The sequence below is a fragment of the Sander lucioperca genome, chromosome 4, assembly GCF_008315115.2.
Source record: "Sander lucioperca isolate FBNREF2018 chromosome 4, SLUC_FBN_1.2, whole genome shotgun sequence".
Taxonomy (NCBI): Eukaryota; Metazoa; Chordata; class Actinopteri; order Perciformes; family Percidae; genus Sander; species Sander lucioperca.
Genome location: NC_050176.1, coordinates 12055210 through 12074259, shown reverse-complemented (window position 1 = coordinate 12074259; position 19050 = coordinate 12055210). Strand labels below are relative to the sequence as shown.

Here is a 19050-nt window from a genome sequence, read left to right as displayed (position 1 = left end):
ATATATTGTTCAGTGTTTGGTTGTACTAAAAGACACTCAAGAGTTGGCTGTGTAAGTACATTTTATGATCATATTTCGCATCCCAATTAATATGCTGACATGCTAACATTTGCTAATTAGTACCAAGCACAGTACAGCGGAGGCTGATGGGAATGTCAATAGTTTAACAGGTATTGGGTCATTAAAAATTTTTGACCTGATGAAAGCACTAGAGATCGCCAAAGTTATTATAATTTTTCCATTTTTTTTTAATCGTTATCGCGATATCAACTTGCTGCAAAACACATCGCGAAAGGCTGAGACATATCGCGAAAGACACTTCGAGATTTTTTGAGTTAGTTGAGAAAATTTTTTTAATACTGCATTTTAAGTTCAATTCAATGTTCAATTTGTTTGATAAAAGAATGTTCGAAATTATTTTTCTTCAGTTTTTTTTAATTCAACAAGCAATTTGTTGTATTTTAGCAGAATACTGAAAGCAGCAGAAACGCAAAACTGAGTACACTTGAAGTGTTTATACAGGGTGTTTATCTGTTTATTTATCGCATAATATTGTAATATCGTTATCGTGATATTCAACCTTATCGCATAACGCATGTTTTCCTCATATCGTGCAGCTCTAGTTGCAGCCCTACTGTAAAGAATCCCATCTATAAAGGAAGACACCTTTATGTTTAAGAGTTTGTGTGCAGAAAAAATCAGGCAGGGAAGAGGAGTCTAGGTGGAGACTGAGTGCTAAGTGGATGAGATATTTTTCTCAGCCCCTACACAGCACTATACTGTGGGTAGCAGAGGCCTGGGGTTTCCACCTCAAACCCCAGGCTGAATCAGGCCAAACAGTCCTGACCAAACCCAATGAATTCAAGCCTAATATGACAAAGCGATTCTGTGCATTCACACCACTGTGCAACCGTATGTTCAGTTTATGATAAACGAAGGCAGCGCAATCAAAACTTTTGGCAGAGTTGAAGACCCCTGTTTTTACCGCCACTGCTGCCTCCCTACAAACTGCTGTGGCCAGATTTACAGTAAGGCAGACCACGTCGCCAACCCAGGAAACACCGGGGGAGATTTTGTGGGGAAAGGTCTGTTTACCTTTGGGCAGAAAAACTCTGCACTCTGTGAGGTAAAATAAACTTTTTGCGCGTGTTTATGTATCAGAACTGTGCCCTCATAAAGAGGTTATTGTTCTTTAGATTTCATAAGAGACCAAGGGACAAAAAAACAAATACGTGCAGTATCCATGTTTGTACATTTATAGCAGCTGTGTGTGTGTATCTGATTTTACATGCTTGCATCAGAGAAAGCTGTTGAGAAATCAGTGTGGATCCGGTCATAAAACATCCCACCCTTTATAAGTAAAACCTTCTGGGATGACGTGCTGACTCTGATCTCTTCCCTTAACTTCAACACCAGTTCAAGTGTACAGGCTGGCAAATACCAATCTCAATCCACACAGATAAAAAAAAAAAAACATTTTATTCCTCCAATGGTCAACACTGGAAATCATCATTTCCTCTTTCATGATAAATAGCTGTCCCCCGAAGAGAAATACATAAGGGCCTAATTGCCCTCTTTTTTGTAATTCAACTACTAAATCATCCCTCCATGTTTTCTTTCTTTCCATCTCTTTTAACTCTAGGTCATGTTATAGTTAACTCTACAGTATGAGCCTAAACACCCATGTTCAAACCTTTAAAAGGAATAGATTGACATTTTGGGAAATGAGCATATTAGTTTTCTTGCCTGTATTTGAGAAGAAGATCAATGCCCCTCTTATAATGTATATGTCAGTTAAATATGTAGCTTCAGCCAGGAGAAGGTTAGCTTATTTTAGCATAAAGACTATTGAAGAAAATTGGTAAATTCAAAAAGTCATTTTTACACTATGTTTTCCATACAGATTAAGATTTAACGTGTTGATTGGTGCTCTTAAGAGGTGCTAGCAGGCACATTTTGTTACCTTTGGAAAGAGTCAAGCTAGCTGTTTCCCCCTGTTTCCAGTCTTTATGCTAAACTAAGCTAATCTGGCTGTAGTTTCATATTTAATGAACAGATATGGAAGTGGTATTGTTTTTCTCATCTAACAACAATAGCTAATAACTATCCCAGGGCTGTTTTGTGAGCCAGAGGAAACAGGGCTGGGATGTACAGTTTTGTAAACTTTGCCAACTTTTGAGTATGTTCAATTTTCACACTCTTTCCCACACATAAAAAGCATATTTTAACACTTAAAATACATTATAACATATCTTTCTGTGGTTTTGGTATTGTCATTGACTCTGTCACAGTGTTCAGTTCGCTTTTCTCTTGTTGTCACCTGCCTATTACTCAGTTCCTCTGAGCCTGTTGAAGCTGCAGAGCTTCTTCTCTTGTCTCCGTCACACTGAGCTGTCAGTTGAAATGGTAGTAATCCATTCCTTCCTTTAGCTGCAGAGAGTTAAGGTTTTCCTCCAGAACGCCTCCTGTCATGTCCTACACATGAAACAACAACATGAGAGAAACATCAGGAACACAAAATAAGCATTATAAGAAAAAATATTGTTTGCTTTGTCTTCTTATGAAGGCCCTTGTTGTCTTCAGTGTGTTAGCTGCACTGAACTAAAGGCAAAGGTTATATACAGGCTTAAGAGATTGAGACTCACCAACAGTAATTTAGGTTTAACCGTGGAAAATGTACAAAGTTCAAATGACTTGTATATTTGTTGATTATGGTTATTTGACATCTGGGTATAAAATAAATTGTATGATTGAGTCCAGGTGTTTATGTGTGTATGTGTGTGTGTGTGTGTGTGTGTGTGTGTGTGTGTGTGTGTGTGTGTGTGTGTGTGTGTGTGTGTGTAGAGAACGAGGGAGGGAGAATGATTGAGTCCAGTTCTTGTTGTCCCCTGACTATAATTACTTCTCCAAATTTCCCATAATTGAGCAATTAGTAGCCCCCGTAGGTGGGGTCACTTTAGATTTGGCGTCTGAATCTGGTTAGGTAATATATAGGTAATCAGTGATTTGGCTGCATGAACAGCAGTATGTGTATGTGTGTGTTATTGTATATTAATACAAAAAAAATCATAAAAAGAGAATGCCATTATTTTTAGGATATATATATAGCTATAAATATTGGCAAAATCTTGGAGGACAAAATATACAAATTTAAACGGTGGCAAAAACATCAAGTGTCATGTGATCAAAGATCAGGCTGCTGTCTCTACCCATTTCCTGACTGCCTTCTGTGTGTGTGTGTGTGTGTGTGTGTGTGTGTGTGTGTGTGTGTGTATGTGTTATGTCCTGTGCTGGGCACACGCCCTTGATCATTATGTTGTTAACTTAGATAACAGACCTGAGGGACAGGCGGTCAGAAACAGCAAACATACAACAAACAAACATGTTTTCTGCTCACCAGTTTAATACAGATAATGAAGGGGGCAGAGGCATCTTTGTAGTGTAGAACTGGGATTTTTGGCTTAGGTCTTTGCTGGAGGGATATCAAGAGAAAGAGAGACACACAAACCGCATATCATTGTCGGTCACAGCTTTAAGTTCATTCACTAATAAAGTGGTTGGGTGACCATTCATTTGAATCATAGCTTATATCCTGGCCTTGCTTACATTGTATCACAATAAACCTGTTGTACTTAGTATCCACAGTGGCTGATCTCACCTTGGATTCCTCGTATGTGTAAAAGCCTTTCTGGATCTTGTTGTCATCAACATCACAGAAAGCCTTCACCTGATAAATGAATCAGAACGGTGATGAAAGCTGGTACACTCACATCCCACACCAAGACCTTTTCTAACAGTTCTATGTGTCTCACATTTGACTGCATACGTAGCTGAAGGTAGCATACCTTCTTCTGATTGGTCGGGCTCAAGCTTCGGTACAGCTTCCGGCCCTGTTTCCCTGCGTTCCATATGGTGAAGCTCTCCCATTGGCTGAGAACTCTCTCCTGCAGGAAGTCCACTCGCAGCTTCCAAATGGTTTCCCTGGAAACAGAGGAGATGAAAGGAGGATTAAGGGATGGACACAGAAGCAGGGAGAGTACAAGCTTAAAATTAGAGATGCTGTCTGTAGACCTAAATCAAGATTGTTTAATTTAGTGTGAAAACAATGTTTCATTTTGTCTGAAAAGGGATACACTGATAGATATACTGTATGTGCTGTATAACATGCACACATCCCCAGATCATAAACAGCTTTTTGAGGTTACTTGGATTTACATGGGGTCTTAAACTAATCACATAAACATATACTGTATGGGGAATATTATAATATTATTATTATAATAATATAATGTATTGAAGAAAAGTCCTGCACACTTATAAAGATTAAATTGTTTGTCATTTTGGGAAATAAGTATATTCACTGTTTATTGCCGAGAGTTAGATAAGAAGCTTGATACGCTTGTCACCATCTATGCCTGTCACAGTGAATGTGTAGCTGCAGCCAGTTACCTTAGCTTAGCATGAAGACTGCAAAGAATGGAGAAACTGTTAGCCTGGCTTGTACAGGGCTCGTACCCTGTACTGTTTCTTGGATGGGAGCAGGGATTTCCTTGAGTCTGTGCTGGTTGCCTGGCAACCTCTCGTTGGTAACAAGACTACAGGGACTTACTGCGTACAGAAACGGGTAATATCTATGTATCTTCTCATCTAATTCTCTGCAAAAATGTAAATAGCGAATTTAATAAAATGTGAAACTATTTCTTTAAGGATAATTGCAGTTTATTAATTTTTTTTCTTTTTTCTTAAAGTAATAAGATTGTACTTAGCAAGTGAATTAGCTGAAATCTGGGAACATGGCATCGCTAAAAATCTGATGAGTCTGATGAGGCAAGGAACATGAGTGGTGAAATGTGAAGACAAGTTTTAAGTAAAGGTTAGAGACACTTATTTGGATGAGAAAATTAAGCCAAACATTAAAATTACTACCCAAACTGTAAATTTTAAACTTTTATCAGTTTACTTTGCCAAATTTGTGCTTTGAGTAAATTTGGTATAGTTGTATGGACACACTGTTCCTTGCAATACATTTTTATTATCAACATTTTAGGTGCACTCACTTTAGCTTTAACTTTACATGCCACATGTTTAAAGAGTGACTGCATCTGTTGAGGTCTTTTAAAAAGCAGCTAAAGACACATCTTTTTAGTCAGGCGTTCATTTAGCCACATTGCTGACTGTATTATTTTGTATTTAAGCTTTTGTGTTTACTACGATTTATTGTGCTTTTTATGGCTATTGATCTGTTTTAATGTATGCATTTATTTAGCCTGTGAAGCACTTTGTGACTCTGTCTGTGCTTTACCAATAAACTTTACTTACTTACTTAACTTTGTCGTTCAAATTAAGTGGTATTGTTGGTTTTCTTACAGCAGGTTGTTATCACTGCTGTAAGAAATGAAAAAGTAAACTACAAAAAATAATAAAGTAATAAATTGGAATCATTTTCACCATTCATATCATATACACTAATTTCCAAAAGCCTTCACTGCATTAGATTCATCAGATTTTTCAAGTGGATGGAAAAAGTGCGCCCGTTTTAAATTTGTTGTTTTCCTGTTGCCTGCACTTTGACTGATATGCACAGCTGTGCACATGCCTCTCACACACACACACACACACACACACACACACACACACACCCCTTACACTCAGATATGCGTCTTCACACTCTATTCATGTTCTTGACCTCTTTCTCTTCACTCACTTTCTCACACACACAGGCATGCACTGATGTTGAGTATTTATATGGACACATTCACAGGAGGTAATCCACTCTCATCTCCTTATGTGAGCAGTAACAGTAACGCACAAAGTATGTGAGCATCTTAGTGGGTCTAACAGTGGGCCTCATTTGACAAACAAACCCACCGCCATCGTGGAGTGCGGGTGGTCTCCAGCTTTCTTTTCTATACATTCTCTATTCGGGCTTTGATTCTAAGACATGGCAGTAACATGGCAGAGCTTTACTTTAAACTGTATCTGTATACACATACTGAAGCCCTCATCCTCCTAATACCCTGCAGATCAAAAGGCAAACACTTTCATGCACTCTGGTACACACACTCACATCTATAAACACAGCCTCTCTGTGTTAAATAGCTTCTCATCTCACTTACTCTTTAGCACCATCTTAACTTTTTTTAAAACACACTTCATCACCTCACCGAAAGAGCAATTACGTGTGTGTGTGTGTGTGTGTGTGTGTGTGTGTGTGTGTGTGTGTGTATTTGTGTGTGGGTGTGTGTGTGTGTGTGAGAGAGAGAGAGAGAGAGAGAGACAGAAAGAAAGAAGATGATGGTTTCATTTGACTTAAGAGAGGAAGTAGGTAGGCTGTGGATGGGAAGGGGTGACAAGAAGTGGGGTAAAGTGGAAAGTAGGCAAGGCAAGCTTGAAATAGGCATCCAAAAATAGACAGATGATAGATGAAGACAGAGAAGAGGATGATCGGTGAAGGAGTGCGTCAACATGGGCAGATATACGAGCAGTGGATAGATGCAGGGGAGGAAGGAAGGAAGGAAGGAGGATGAAAGGGAGGGATTTGTGGGGGGAGGGAAGGCAGGAAAGACCTTCTCTTTTGGTATGTTTGACCATTTGAGGCACTCCCAATCACCTGCAGACACTACATGACCTACACACACACACACACACACACACACACACACCCACACACACACACAATCTCAAACATGGTTCATGAAGAGATCCGATTCCCTCCCGACTTGTCTCAGAGATACTGAACATTCTACAGAGAGAAGAAAACAGGTTGAGATTCCTGATTCCTGGGAAAGTGTCTGAAATTCCATGGACATATTCTGAAAACCTCAAGATTCAAAAAACATGCATCACAAACATTTGTGTGTGAGAGCACCAAGCCTTGAGCAAATCTGGGATGCCAGAGGGCAGCTGTGAGTAAGTGGAGGATCAACACTGTGTCAGAGAGAGAGAGAGAGAGAGAGAGAGAGAGAGAGAGAGAGAGAGAGAGAGAGAGAGAGTGTGAGAGTGTGAGTGTGAGTATGAGTGTGAGTGTGTGTGGCTGAGCAGGGGAAGGGGTGTATGGTGAGACTGACTCTGTTACAGAGTGCGTGGTGGCCTTCTCGTGGTAACGGTACACCAGCAGGCACTGATCGACCCTGGCCACGCCCCCTCCCTGACGAAGACTCTGGTAGAAGAAGAGCAAGTCCTCTGGGACTCCCTGGAGAGGTGGAAGCAGAGTGTAAATACTGGTTAAAGATCTACTGTATACAGTGATGGTGGCTGGGTCCATTTAGGCAAGGACACGATATACAATAAATGAAGTGAAATCAAAATGTTGTTGCTTTAAAGGGGAACTCACCAATTTTACATTTGCAGGGGGTTTCAAAGTCTTGGGGAGTACATTTGCAAAAATGTGTATAAAGCCTTTTGTGGCTCCAGAGGAAGCAGCTCAATGCTACATTAGCCGCTACAGGCACAACACACCCAAATTTCCGACAGAACTGTCGGCAGTCGCGTTGCAACGTGGGTAATATACTGTAGGCGCCAGATTTTGACAAGAAGAAGAACGCATAAGTAAAAAGGTAAAAAGGACAATATCAATGCTTCTGCAGCATCAATTTTTGAACCAATTTTTTCACTGTCCACTGTGGATCTGACAATGTTATAGGAGTGCAATTTTTCATCAGGTGAGTGCTCTTTTTAGAGTTATTTCTTTAAATCGACTTATCGCAACTTGTATAGCTGCGTCGATCTAATCCACGTGTTGCTAGTTTTCTGCCACTATTTTACATGAATAAAGCTTTATACCTAGCTATCTATGTAGATAGATAACATAACCATTCTTAAACATTCATAGCAAGCTCTGATTGGTAAATAGTTTATATAACTGAGGGGTATAGCTGCCAATGGACACAACAGCAGACCTGTTTGAATTGCTAAACAAATCTGAGGTGTGGAACCAGGCTACCATTTAAGATATTCAAAGTAATATTTAAGAACATGAAAAGAAAATGGAGCCAAACTAAGGGTGGATGAATGGTTATTTTGAGTGGAAATAAAGTAAAACTGAAAGTGCAATAACCCCATATGTACTGTATAAAGCGTCACCTCACCAATGACAATACAAATCTTTTCTATTCTATAAAAGTAAGGAAAGGGAGATACAAGAAAGAAAGACAAACACAGAGGGAGAAGGCTTTAGGGAATAGTTTGGGTGTGAACTCTCACCTTGCCTCCCTCATCAAATGGTCCGACCTTTAGGTACCAGTTCCTTGAGCAGAACCATGTCGGCATGACGACTGTGGGCCCATGAGACATGTACACCTTAGACACAAGAAGAGTTCAAACTATAACAAAGTACATTTGGGCATATACAGTTCAAAAAGCACATACTGTCATATAATCATAGATATAGAACAAGTTGTTCTATATCTATGCATATAATACTGTCACTTGTGGACACACAGTAAGTGTCCATCCACCAGTGATAAGGATGATTTAGAAAAATATGCAACTGATCTGATGTTGAATAAAAGTCAATATGTGATTCTACAGTGAATTTTGAGAAGTGCACTGAGAAACAGAAAACATAACATGCACCATTCTAAAATGAGGTTGTAGAAGTGAGAATAAAGTGAAACCACAGTGTGAGCAGTAAACCTGACTACCTACTATTAGCTGGAAGTATATATATAGTTTTATTATATTTATATAAATATCTCTTCATGTTTAATGTAAACATACAAACAAGTCTGCACCCGGGCTTCCACAATCAAATCATGCAAGAGTTACCAGGATAATTAGATTCATCCCCTGCAGTTTGTCTCTCAACAAGCTGTCTCTGTCACACAGTGTGCAGGAAACAGCATTTTGTTTCAGCTCCACTTTATAAATAAAGGAACTTCTTGTCATGGTTAGAGAACATAACATCCATATCAGATGCAACCTGACCAGGATTTGGCGGATGGCTCGGGGAAATTTCCCATTTGGCTTTTAGGAACAAACAGTGAAATGTAAAACTTCTCATCCTGCAAACAAAATAGGTTAGAGTGCAGCCGCATGCTCTCTTACAGAAGCGTGTGCTTCCTGAAGTGTGCAGAGGAAGGATACACACTTTCATCCTCTCGCACATGATTTTTGACTAATGACTTTGTTTTGGCCTCTCCTTCTCTTTCTAACCACAACCTGTTTCATACACCAGAACCACATTACAGCACCTATATTTCTTTCTCTATTTACCCAACCCATTTGTTCCACTGCTGCCCGCCCCTCCCTTCAGACCCTCACTACTTCTTGTTCGTCCGTTCGTCTGAATGTGTTTTGTGGAGTAGTGTCATTGTGTGTTGAATCTGAGGGTCATTCCAGGTTGAGCTGTTTCTTCCTCCAACTATGTCACTGTGTTTCACATGCTGAAATGCATCACAGATGAAGAAAATTGGGGAAAACATCTGGATTCAGCCAGTTGAACAGCTGGACAGAATTTAAAAAAATGTGTGTGTGTGTGTATGTCCACCTACGTACATCTTTTCTCCCTTCTGTTGTAATATTGCAACATTTTGCAGATGTAAGCTGTGGCCAAAAGCATGAATAAGAGGAATAAGAATGAGTTCTGGGAAACCAGGGGACAGAGAGAGAATGAGAGAGAGGGGGGGGGGGAGAGAGAGAGAGAGAGAGAGAGAGAGAGAGAGAGAGAGAGAGAGAGAGAGAGAGAGAGAGAGTGAGTGAGTGTCAGTGTGGATGTGAGAAGTCAGTGGGGTAGGGAAGGTTTGGGATAACCATATCTAATGTCCTACAGATGAACACTCTGGGTTCGCCTCTGGATCAAGTTAAATGAGCCCCACCCCGAGTAAATCTCTGGTTTAACTCAGTTAGATTCTGTTTCTTTACCCAGAAACTGGAAGTTAAGGCAGATAAAGTGAATAAAGAAAGCGGGAAGGAAAATGAGCTGCCTCTAAGCCTGCAGAATCAATGTATGAGCTCATTCTCATGCTCCATGAAACTTAATATCACATAAATATCCAGGAATGCCTGCTAAGGAGTTATGCAGACTATGTGTGTGTGTGTGTGTGTGTGTGTGTGTGTGTGTGTGTGTGTGTGTGTGTGTGTGTTAGAAGGAGAGTGGGTCCAGGTTGTCTCGTAGCCTAGGTGACAGTGTGTTTTGTTCAGACAGCAACAGCAGACTTCCATCTCTACATAAATAGAAATACTGCCTGTGGTGTCACATTTATATCACTTAGCATTTAGTGATTAATGTGACTATTTAATAGGGTGAAAGTATTGGTTGAAAATATTTTTAACTCAATACCATCATTAAAGGACAATTCCGGCGCAAAACGAACCTAGGGGTTATTAACAGATGTGTACCCACTCTGTCGCTCACTAACCACCACTAGCCACTGACCTGCCAGTTTAGATCTAGGTTTTTCTGATGTGTAAAATGTCATCAGCACTGTGGTGGAATTTCCAGAAACACCAAGTTGTGGTATGATGAGACAAAGGGAAGGCTTAGACAACATCAGGTCATTCATAGGTAGGGTTGGGCATCGAGAACCGATTCCTACTTGGAATCGTTTCAAAAATTACGATTCCAGTGGAATCGTTTCTTTATTGGAATCATTTGGAGGATTTGGTTTCAAATCTGATCATGGGTTCCAAATTTAACACGCGCACGTTTTGGTTTCCGTAGCGGCCAGGCGCTTGTTGTGTTGCAGCCATGGAGCACAGTAAGCGGCGCTCTAGTGTGGCTTTATTTTACGTTGAAAAAGCCCTGTAAAACTGCAACCCACCATTGAATCAAAATAAAACGTTCCTCTTATTTGTGAAATAAGGATGTGACCCGTTTCAACTCCACCCCTCAAAGAATCGGAATTGAGAATCGATAAGAACCGGAATCGAAAGGAAGAATCGCAATTGGAATCAGAATCGTTAAAATCCAAACAATGCCCAACCCTATTCATAGGTCACTGGTCAGGGGACGAGAACATTCGGCCATTCTTTAATAACCAAACCTGTTCATGTATAATTATGTTTGTCTCTCTATTTCAGCCAGCTGCATGATAAGGGAATGTATTGTTTCAGGACTGTCTTCTTTTGGAGGTCGGTGGGCCTGCCACACTTTAGCATACTTCCCAGAGAGGAAGATGAACTAGGCTTTAGCATCTGTGTTTAGGCGGCTGCAATATCTTTGTTTACCTTAAAGGTTCAGCTAACTTTAACGCCTCCAGCATGAGTTTAAATACACCTTAAGGAAGACAGGAACTTCAGAGAGTTGGGATGACACCACACTGTACTATGTGATCTGAAATTCTCCTCAATTGAGTGTTCATTAAATTCTCCTGTGTAATTAATCAAAGTCTCCCGAATATTCTTCACGTATGAGTTATGCTGCTGAGTTTTTCCTTAACAAACACCAGTACTGCTAGATGCATTGTGTTACTGCAGTGCAATTACAGCAAACATTTTATCGTACCAAGTTAGCAAGCCAATACTATGCCAATGTAGGGACAATGTTATCAGTTTGGATGGCTTGTGCTGGGTCACGCTGCCATTATGTTCGCCATTCGAGATGGTCTGATTAGGCGATAATAGAGTCAAAAATGTTGCTCTTACTTGGCTAACAGACTTGGCAAATGACACACTGGATCCTGACCGTTCACAACTTTTCACCTTTATTCATTTCAACATCTGCCACAGCGGGAAACGTTGGCTCCACATGCTCTGGAGGAACAGCAGTCATTTTTCTGTTTTTGGCCATAAAAGAATGTCTTATGAAATCCAATGTGGTGGAATGCAGAAGCTGATAGTGAGCTTTTAAAGATTGGTGTTGTCTTTAGTGATGTTATTATGTGGCAACTTTCACAGTATAGTATCGTATAGTATAGTATAGTATAGTATAGTACAAGAAGTACTATATTTCAAAACATCTACTTCAGGAGCAGTTGAAGCAGAAACATTGTGCATAGTAAGCTTATGGTACTTTTGTTTTTTTCCACTGCCAACAGTTTCCACTATGGACTACCCTCAGCAGACAGCTGGCAGTGTGACCTGTTTCCTTTGGTGGGACTGAGATGGGCAGAGAGGTCAGGAGCAATGCTGCGTCCTCTGTCCAGTCCACTGCCACACTTCCGTGGAAAATGCGGGTGGCAGGTACGTATCCTGTTTCTGTCTGACCTGGCTGCTGCCTGGCACATGACCTCTTACACACACACACACACACACACACACAGTATGTGCGCCCAAACACACATGCTGTACCAAGTTGCTGGTATTTACCTGTGTGATCAGCTGATCCTGAGTGATTGTGTTGATCCAGCGAGTGTAACGCTCCGTAGATCCCTCTGGAACCCTCTGAACTTTACAACCAATCAGCTATCATGGAAACGCACGCATGCACGCAGAAACACACACACACACACACACACACACAAATATATTTCTTTCAGAAGCCACTGATAACATTTGCAGCAATTTTGGAAATAGATTGGTTGTCATAGATTAGTGTTAGGCTGCAAAGATCCCTTCTGGTTTCGGTAGTAAGGCTGCATTCGCACCAAATCAGGAGTTGTGGTGAAAACGGCCAAATCTCAGAAGAGGGAGAAGTAAAGAGGGGTGACATAAAGAAGGGAGAGGTTATACAAAACTGAAAAACAAATCAGAGGACCATATTTTTTATCCAGGTCCATAACATATTACAGCCATAACAGAAAGAGGCAGGTTGTTTGTGCAGGGCGGCAAGCCTGCTGTCTCCATGCTGTCTCCCTCACTTCCCTCACACACACGACCTTTGACCTCTGACCTGGCAGGCCACAGAAAGCATCAACACCGGATACTCACACTGTTCTGCATGCCAACTGCGTGAAAGTCCACACACACACACGCGCATGTACGCACGCACACTCACTCACAAACAACATGACTATTTTTTATTTCAAGGGAAGGGATTGGTCAGAGAGGGAAAGGGAAGGGGAGGAAAAGAAGTGAGGAGAAAAGAAGGGGAGAAAGGGTGAAGGCAGAGTGCGACAGAAGAGGGAAGGAAGTGAGAGGAAGAGGAAGCAAATACTTGAGGGAGAACTTACAGAGTTTGGGTGGAGGGTAGATGCCTCATACTGCAGACGAACTCTTTGCGGTAACATAACGTCATCCTGGAAAACAAAAAAATATCAATTCAAACACATACACACAACATGTTAATGAAAGCAAAAATTAAGAAAGTATTCAGCATCATGTAACAAGTACACGCTAGGTCCCTTTAAGTATAAAATTAAAATCATATCTGTTTAGTTCAGGATTTACTTTGGCTTCTTTAAATTGCCAATATGTCTTGTTTCTTCAAACTTCAATCATCCAATCCACCAAACACCAAACGAGTCAATGGCAGAATAAGCTGTCTGACATTGGCAGAGAAGATTTGGCAAATTTTTAATGGCCGCAACCCACATACTCAGCACTGCTGCTCTTCCCACAAATGCATGTTCCTTACAAATGGGGCACCATTTGAAAGGGAACTAAACAGGCTTTCAAATGGTATAAGGTTTATTGCCAAAAAGCATTGTTACCACAGAGAAATAATCTACCAAACACAAATTTCCTTACTTTTTGTGCTAAGTTTACATACATAGAAGACAAAAGGGGCTGAAGAGCAAAAGGCAAACCAGGATATGAACAGTGTCCAGCAGTAGAACGGAAACAAGTTGGATGTCTGTCTGAGAAAGCAACCTTATTGTCATTGAATCTTTTATTCTACATGCAGCAAAGAGTCTTAGATATATTGTAAGACTTAGGCAGTTCAAAATTAAATCCGACCAGAGATCACAAATTCAGATGGTGTAGCCTTTAATTTGTAGTTCTGACAATTCTGCCTTCAGGAGTGACTATAAAGCACTGTTTCAAAGACAGAGCTGCCACTTATATAAACATAAACATATAAATCACATATACAGTATCAAAGGCTGCTCTGAGCACATTAGTCTTGTGTTCTGACAGGTCTGTCAAACAGTCAATGAGGTCTGCAGTGTTTCCTTTAGGATTTTTTTTAGCAGTGGGAGCAGGTCTGTTCGAACAACACTGTTGTGCCTGCTTGTCTCAGAGGAAGTGTAACGTCACTGTGACTTCAACAAAAATGCAGAGCCGACGTAGTTTGCTTGAATTTACTCCGTCCACACCGCGCGCGTGCGTGTGTGTGTGTGTGTGTGTGTCGGAGCTCCGTTCTCTGTCAATATGCAGAGAGGACAGATAAGCTTGTGCTTACGCGCTCTCAGGTACCGAAATTTGGTACAGTTTGATTTAGCGTAACGTAAACGTAATTTGGTCGGTACCCAAAAACGTACAGAGTTCGGTATCCAACCCTAATGCACTTACAACTGCAGCCGCGTCTGCGTTGTGCGTCTTCCCTGTTTCTGGTGCCGTGGCGGCGGATGTTTTGCCGTGGCGGCCCACCACTGCAGGGTCAGCATAGAGGACACACTGGGTCTGTGTGTAAATGTGTCTATGTACAGCGTAGGGCTGGACGATGAACCGAAAATGTATCGCCATCGAAATTCTGAAGCTGTTATCGACCTATTTTTCCCATGATGATAATTTCGATAATGTACTCCTGTTGATAGGCCTACTTTCTCTTTAAAACATTCTACCGCGTGTGTAGTCATGTGACTTTGCCCGGGCCAGTCAGCCGCATGGAAAGCATAACGGAGGACAGCTCAAACAATGAGTCATCAACACATACCGTGCAGCCCTAGTACAGCGTGTTTATTTGGACAAACCAATATCATCTAATTAGTTTTGACTCACTACTGTATGTGTTATGGAAGACATCTGGACAGTGAAATAAAACATGCTCTGTCTGACACACACGCACACGCACACACACACACACACTTACCGCATCTTGAAAGCAGAAGTATTGTCCACAACTCTGGGATATTGCCTTATTCTTTGCATATCCCACTGAAAGACAAAAGAACAGTGTATGTTTATGTTTTGTGTGTCTGTGTGTGCGTATGCTCTTACATGTGTATGTCTCTGTGTGTTAACTATTTTCATTTTTTGCCATGTGTAAGTAATTATCATGTTCAACCATTAAATGTGACATTTTCAAAACATTATGCATGAGATCAGTAGGCCGACACAGAGCCCACCATGCTGTTCCATTTCTGGCAAACATTACTGTTCCCTGATTAATCAGAAGAGCATAAAACTAAAGTGTAAACTACTAAAGCTAAACAAGCAAGCTTCTTTGCTTCAACAAAGTTACCAATTTCTTCACAGAAAAAAACAGATTAAAGATTCAAATTAAAATAGCAGAAATCATTCTGACAATCCAAAGAAAAGGTTTAAGGTGTTATGACACAGAATGACCAATTGATGCAGAAATGCAAGTAAAAAAAAAGGTGAGTTTCAACATGAATGCTGATCCAGAGTTTGGGAGCGCTGACAGCAAACACACAACCTTCTTTTGTTTGAAGTGTAGATCGGCGGACTGTTAGCAGAGTTGTGTTGCAGGATTTGAGGTTGGGTCCAGGTATGTATGTGCACAAAAGCTCACTAGTGGATGCTGAAAGTAATGAGCAAAATCTTCAAATCTATTCTAAAATCAACCGGAAGTCAGACAATGCAGATATGCCACATGACACCTATCTACACTACTCATTTTCCTCACCAAATCACTGTATTTTTGATAATATACAGTCCTTCCAGAAAAATGTGGAGTTTTTTTGTGATTGTTGCGACGCGTAATTACGTCACTTCATAACGTTCCCATGGCAACAGGGGAAAACGGCTGCTCTTGTGTGAAGTAAACACAACATTTTTCAACTTTCTGCTAAGATATATGTGACTTTTTTGCAACGAAAATATAAAAAAATATTTTGCGCGGAAATCGCCAATTTATGCGGCAAAAGTGCGGCGTATTTGAAAAAAATGCGGCCCCCGCATAAATATGCGGACTTTGGCTGAATATGCATTGAATTATGCGATCGCATAATCACGTTTTTCTGGAGGGACTGAATATAGACAACTCAAGATCCACTTACTTTTTATTGAGCTCTCAACCTCATTCAACTGCATTCACAGCAAGATACTAAATAAACTCTAATAACAGACAAATCTGTGAACACCAGACGTCACAGGATCTACTGGGAAGGTGTAGTGGAGAGTCATCAACCGAAGAACGTGAGAAAGCTCCAGAAAAAAGCTAGTAAGTGGACTTTTGAGTTATTTTTAGTAGTAGTTTCATATCAAATTCTAGACATGTTTCACAGAGATCGGCAGATTTTATGGACATTTCTCCCTAAAAATAACTGTCTGATCAATTATTTTCTTTCATTCAGCTTATCTGGCTTCACCTACAAAAATAACTTCATAGTCATAATAATACAATAACTGGGGGTTTGATTGCTGCTCAACAACCTAAAAGTCTACTGACCTCCTCTGGGTTGGGCAGAGTTGTGGCCGGAGACCACTACTGAGATGGCCCTCGCCTCCAACCTCTCCCTCCAACGCTCCACCACGTTCCTTGAGTCATCCTAATGGACACAAACACAGAGAGAAATTGAACGTTGTCTTATATTTTGAGACAAATTACATATCTATGTGTAAATATGCAAACAAACAAACACACGTACAGTGCTTGCGTCGTCAAAGACAGAGAGCTCCATGGTTCCAGTGAAGTCTTGGTGTAATATGGCCTGCAGACATTCGTCCAGCCAACAGGATGCATTGTACATTGGCATGATAACACTCTGAGCACAGAAAACACATAGATATTATACAGTCAATGCAACTAATAAATGCATGAACACTTAAGGAGTCCTAATTACACACTTTTAGACGTAATGTGCAGCAGCCACATCCTCCCTAGCTTAGTAGTGCATCAATGTTATCTGTGAGTGCCAGTCTATCACCCACCACATCCACTGCTCTCCTGTCGTCTGCTTCATTGCCTGTGGTGCGGAGCCTCTTCGGCGGGTTCATGTCAACCTCTGAACCCGCGTCCCTCTGCCCGGAGAGTCCGCTACTTATCTTAGCAACGAAACCTCGGTTTTAGCTGACTGAATGTGGGATGTGAGAAATGGCTGGAAACAATGAGGTTAACGGACCTTTAGAAAGACGTGTCACGGTGAAGAGGAGTGACCCACGCGGGCTACACGTGAATACAAATGTCCGTAAGCACTCATTTTGTAACTGTTCTCAATGTAAAATGTATCCACGTCCACAAATGACATATCTTGAAAGTGTTCTGTACATTGTAATGACGCTCAAAGTAACACTTTTAGCAAAACGTGCAGTCCAAACTCGCAGCGCGCGTTACAGCCATGGATGTATTAGCTACAGCTTTACAACTTCCGCAAACAATGACTTCTAGACGCTCATTGGCACATGGAATACACGGACAGAGTTCTGATTCGCTGTAACTCACTGTCAATCACGTGGAACAGTGACGTACAGATATTGTGTTAGCTGGAGGGGAAAAAACTGTTTTTCCTTTTACTCAAAATGAACTCTTACTTTTACAAAAAACATTTCCTCCTAAAATATGTGTAAACGGGACATTTAAAAAAGCAAGCACAATGTGGAGTATTCTCATTTCAAAACTGACTGTTTATTAATTTATATATTTACAGTACCAGTCAAAAGTTTGGAGGCGTCTGGAGACTGGTACTGTATATATTGTTTGATCAGTCAGTATTCAATTGTAAGTCATTCTTAGAACAAGGTCCACTAACCTGAGATTTTGCACAGCTGTCATCCACATCTTTTGGCCTTCAACAGTGTGTGGAGTTTGCTCAGCTCTCAAGGTAATTGTTCAGTTGTTATAAGACCTATTTATGGCATTTCTTTCACCTGATAACTGGTGGTCGAATACGACAACTGTTATTTTCAAGATCAGTAGCGTTCAGGCTTAATCTTTCATTATTATTGGTTTAGTTCATTAAATTGAAAACAAACCTTTGTCTTTTTACAACATAAGAAAGTAACAGTATGAAATGTATTATATGAAATATAGAAACAAATTTCTTTCACTGTAGTTTAACACATGTGAAAAGCAAGTACAGTTACAAAACACAGGACAACTACATTGTGATGAGAGTCAATTCATCTGCGAAAATCACTGATGTGATGTTTGTAGTATTTAAAAAAAAGAAGTAAAATTCAGATCAGTTGGGATTTTAAAAATGAATGCTCATTGAAGTAAATACTTATCTATTTCTGTCTTCCCTTTGGTCAGACTCATTTTTGATAACATGTAACAGAGCAGCTCTCTCCAGCTTGAATAGAGTGTTGAATAGGGAACCAGATCAGTGTGTTTTCTTTATGCCAGTGTTGGCAGCTGCAGCATGGGAGGTTTGTCTTGGTGAGCAGACAGAAAAACAGGATGGGTTGAAATATTGTTTTTGAACATCGTTTTCATTTTCTCTCAGAAAGGAAGGTAAATTAATAATGAGTGAGATACTTTGTGTGTGTGTGTGTGTGTGTGTGTGTGTGTGTGTGTGTGTGTGTGTGTGTGTGGGGGGGGGCATTTCCAACCAATAGCAGCAGATTCAGTGCAGTGTGTTTAACAGTATGTTTTCCAGCTCCAGGTGTTATATCAATTTGTATTTGTGTGAGTCATTCTGAGTGATTCAGATGTATTTACATTCACAATAACCATAGTTACTGTAACAACAAAATGAATAAACATCACAGCACTCAGCTGAAGCAGGGATGATCTGAGTCAGGAATCAAACAACATCAGTCCTGGATGATGACATTTCCGAACTCTGTTACCCATTAGATCTATAGTACTTTCAGAGTACAGATGGCCCCCTATTATCGTCATATTAATCCTACTTTGTTCTTTTTGTTTGTGTCCTGATAAATCGATTCATGAGCAATAAAAAAAGGCTGAGGGAACGTAAGCTGCTTAACTTCTGCGTTATTTTTAATGAAGTCCTGAATTTTATTACACACAGACACACAATCCTCCTTAATTAGGGCACCACTCAGGCAGGATGTAGTTTAGAGATTACGCTTGAGAATAATCACTCCCACATTGCAGCAGCATCTTGATCGGACTAAAGCTTAATTTATCACTTTGAATGC

General features: G+C 40.5%; 1 protein-coding gene across 1 annotated transcript; it reads right to left on the bottom strand.

Annotated features, from left to right (window-relative positions):
- Positions 1-1462: 1462 nt before the first annotated feature.
- On the bottom strand, positions 1463-17298 carry b3gntl1 (UDP-GlcNAc:betaGal beta-1,3-N-acetylglucosaminyltransferase-like 1). Its single transcript, XM_031289494.2, has 12 exons — positions 16876-17298; positions 16593-16709; positions 16394-16493; positions 14852-14916; positions 13050-13115; positions 12247-12342; positions 8203-8298; positions 7068-7192; positions 3846-3981; positions 3659-3727; positions 3398-3472; positions 1463-2475 (listed from the first exon to the last, which is right to left on the bottom strand). The coding sequence occupies exons 1-12, from the start codon at positions 16939-16941 to the stop codon at positions 2395-2397; spliced, it is 1092 nt and encodes a 363-aa protein (XP_031145354.1). The 5' UTR covers positions 16942-17298; the 3' UTR covers positions 1463-2394.
- Positions 17299-19050: the final 1752 nt, after the last annotated feature.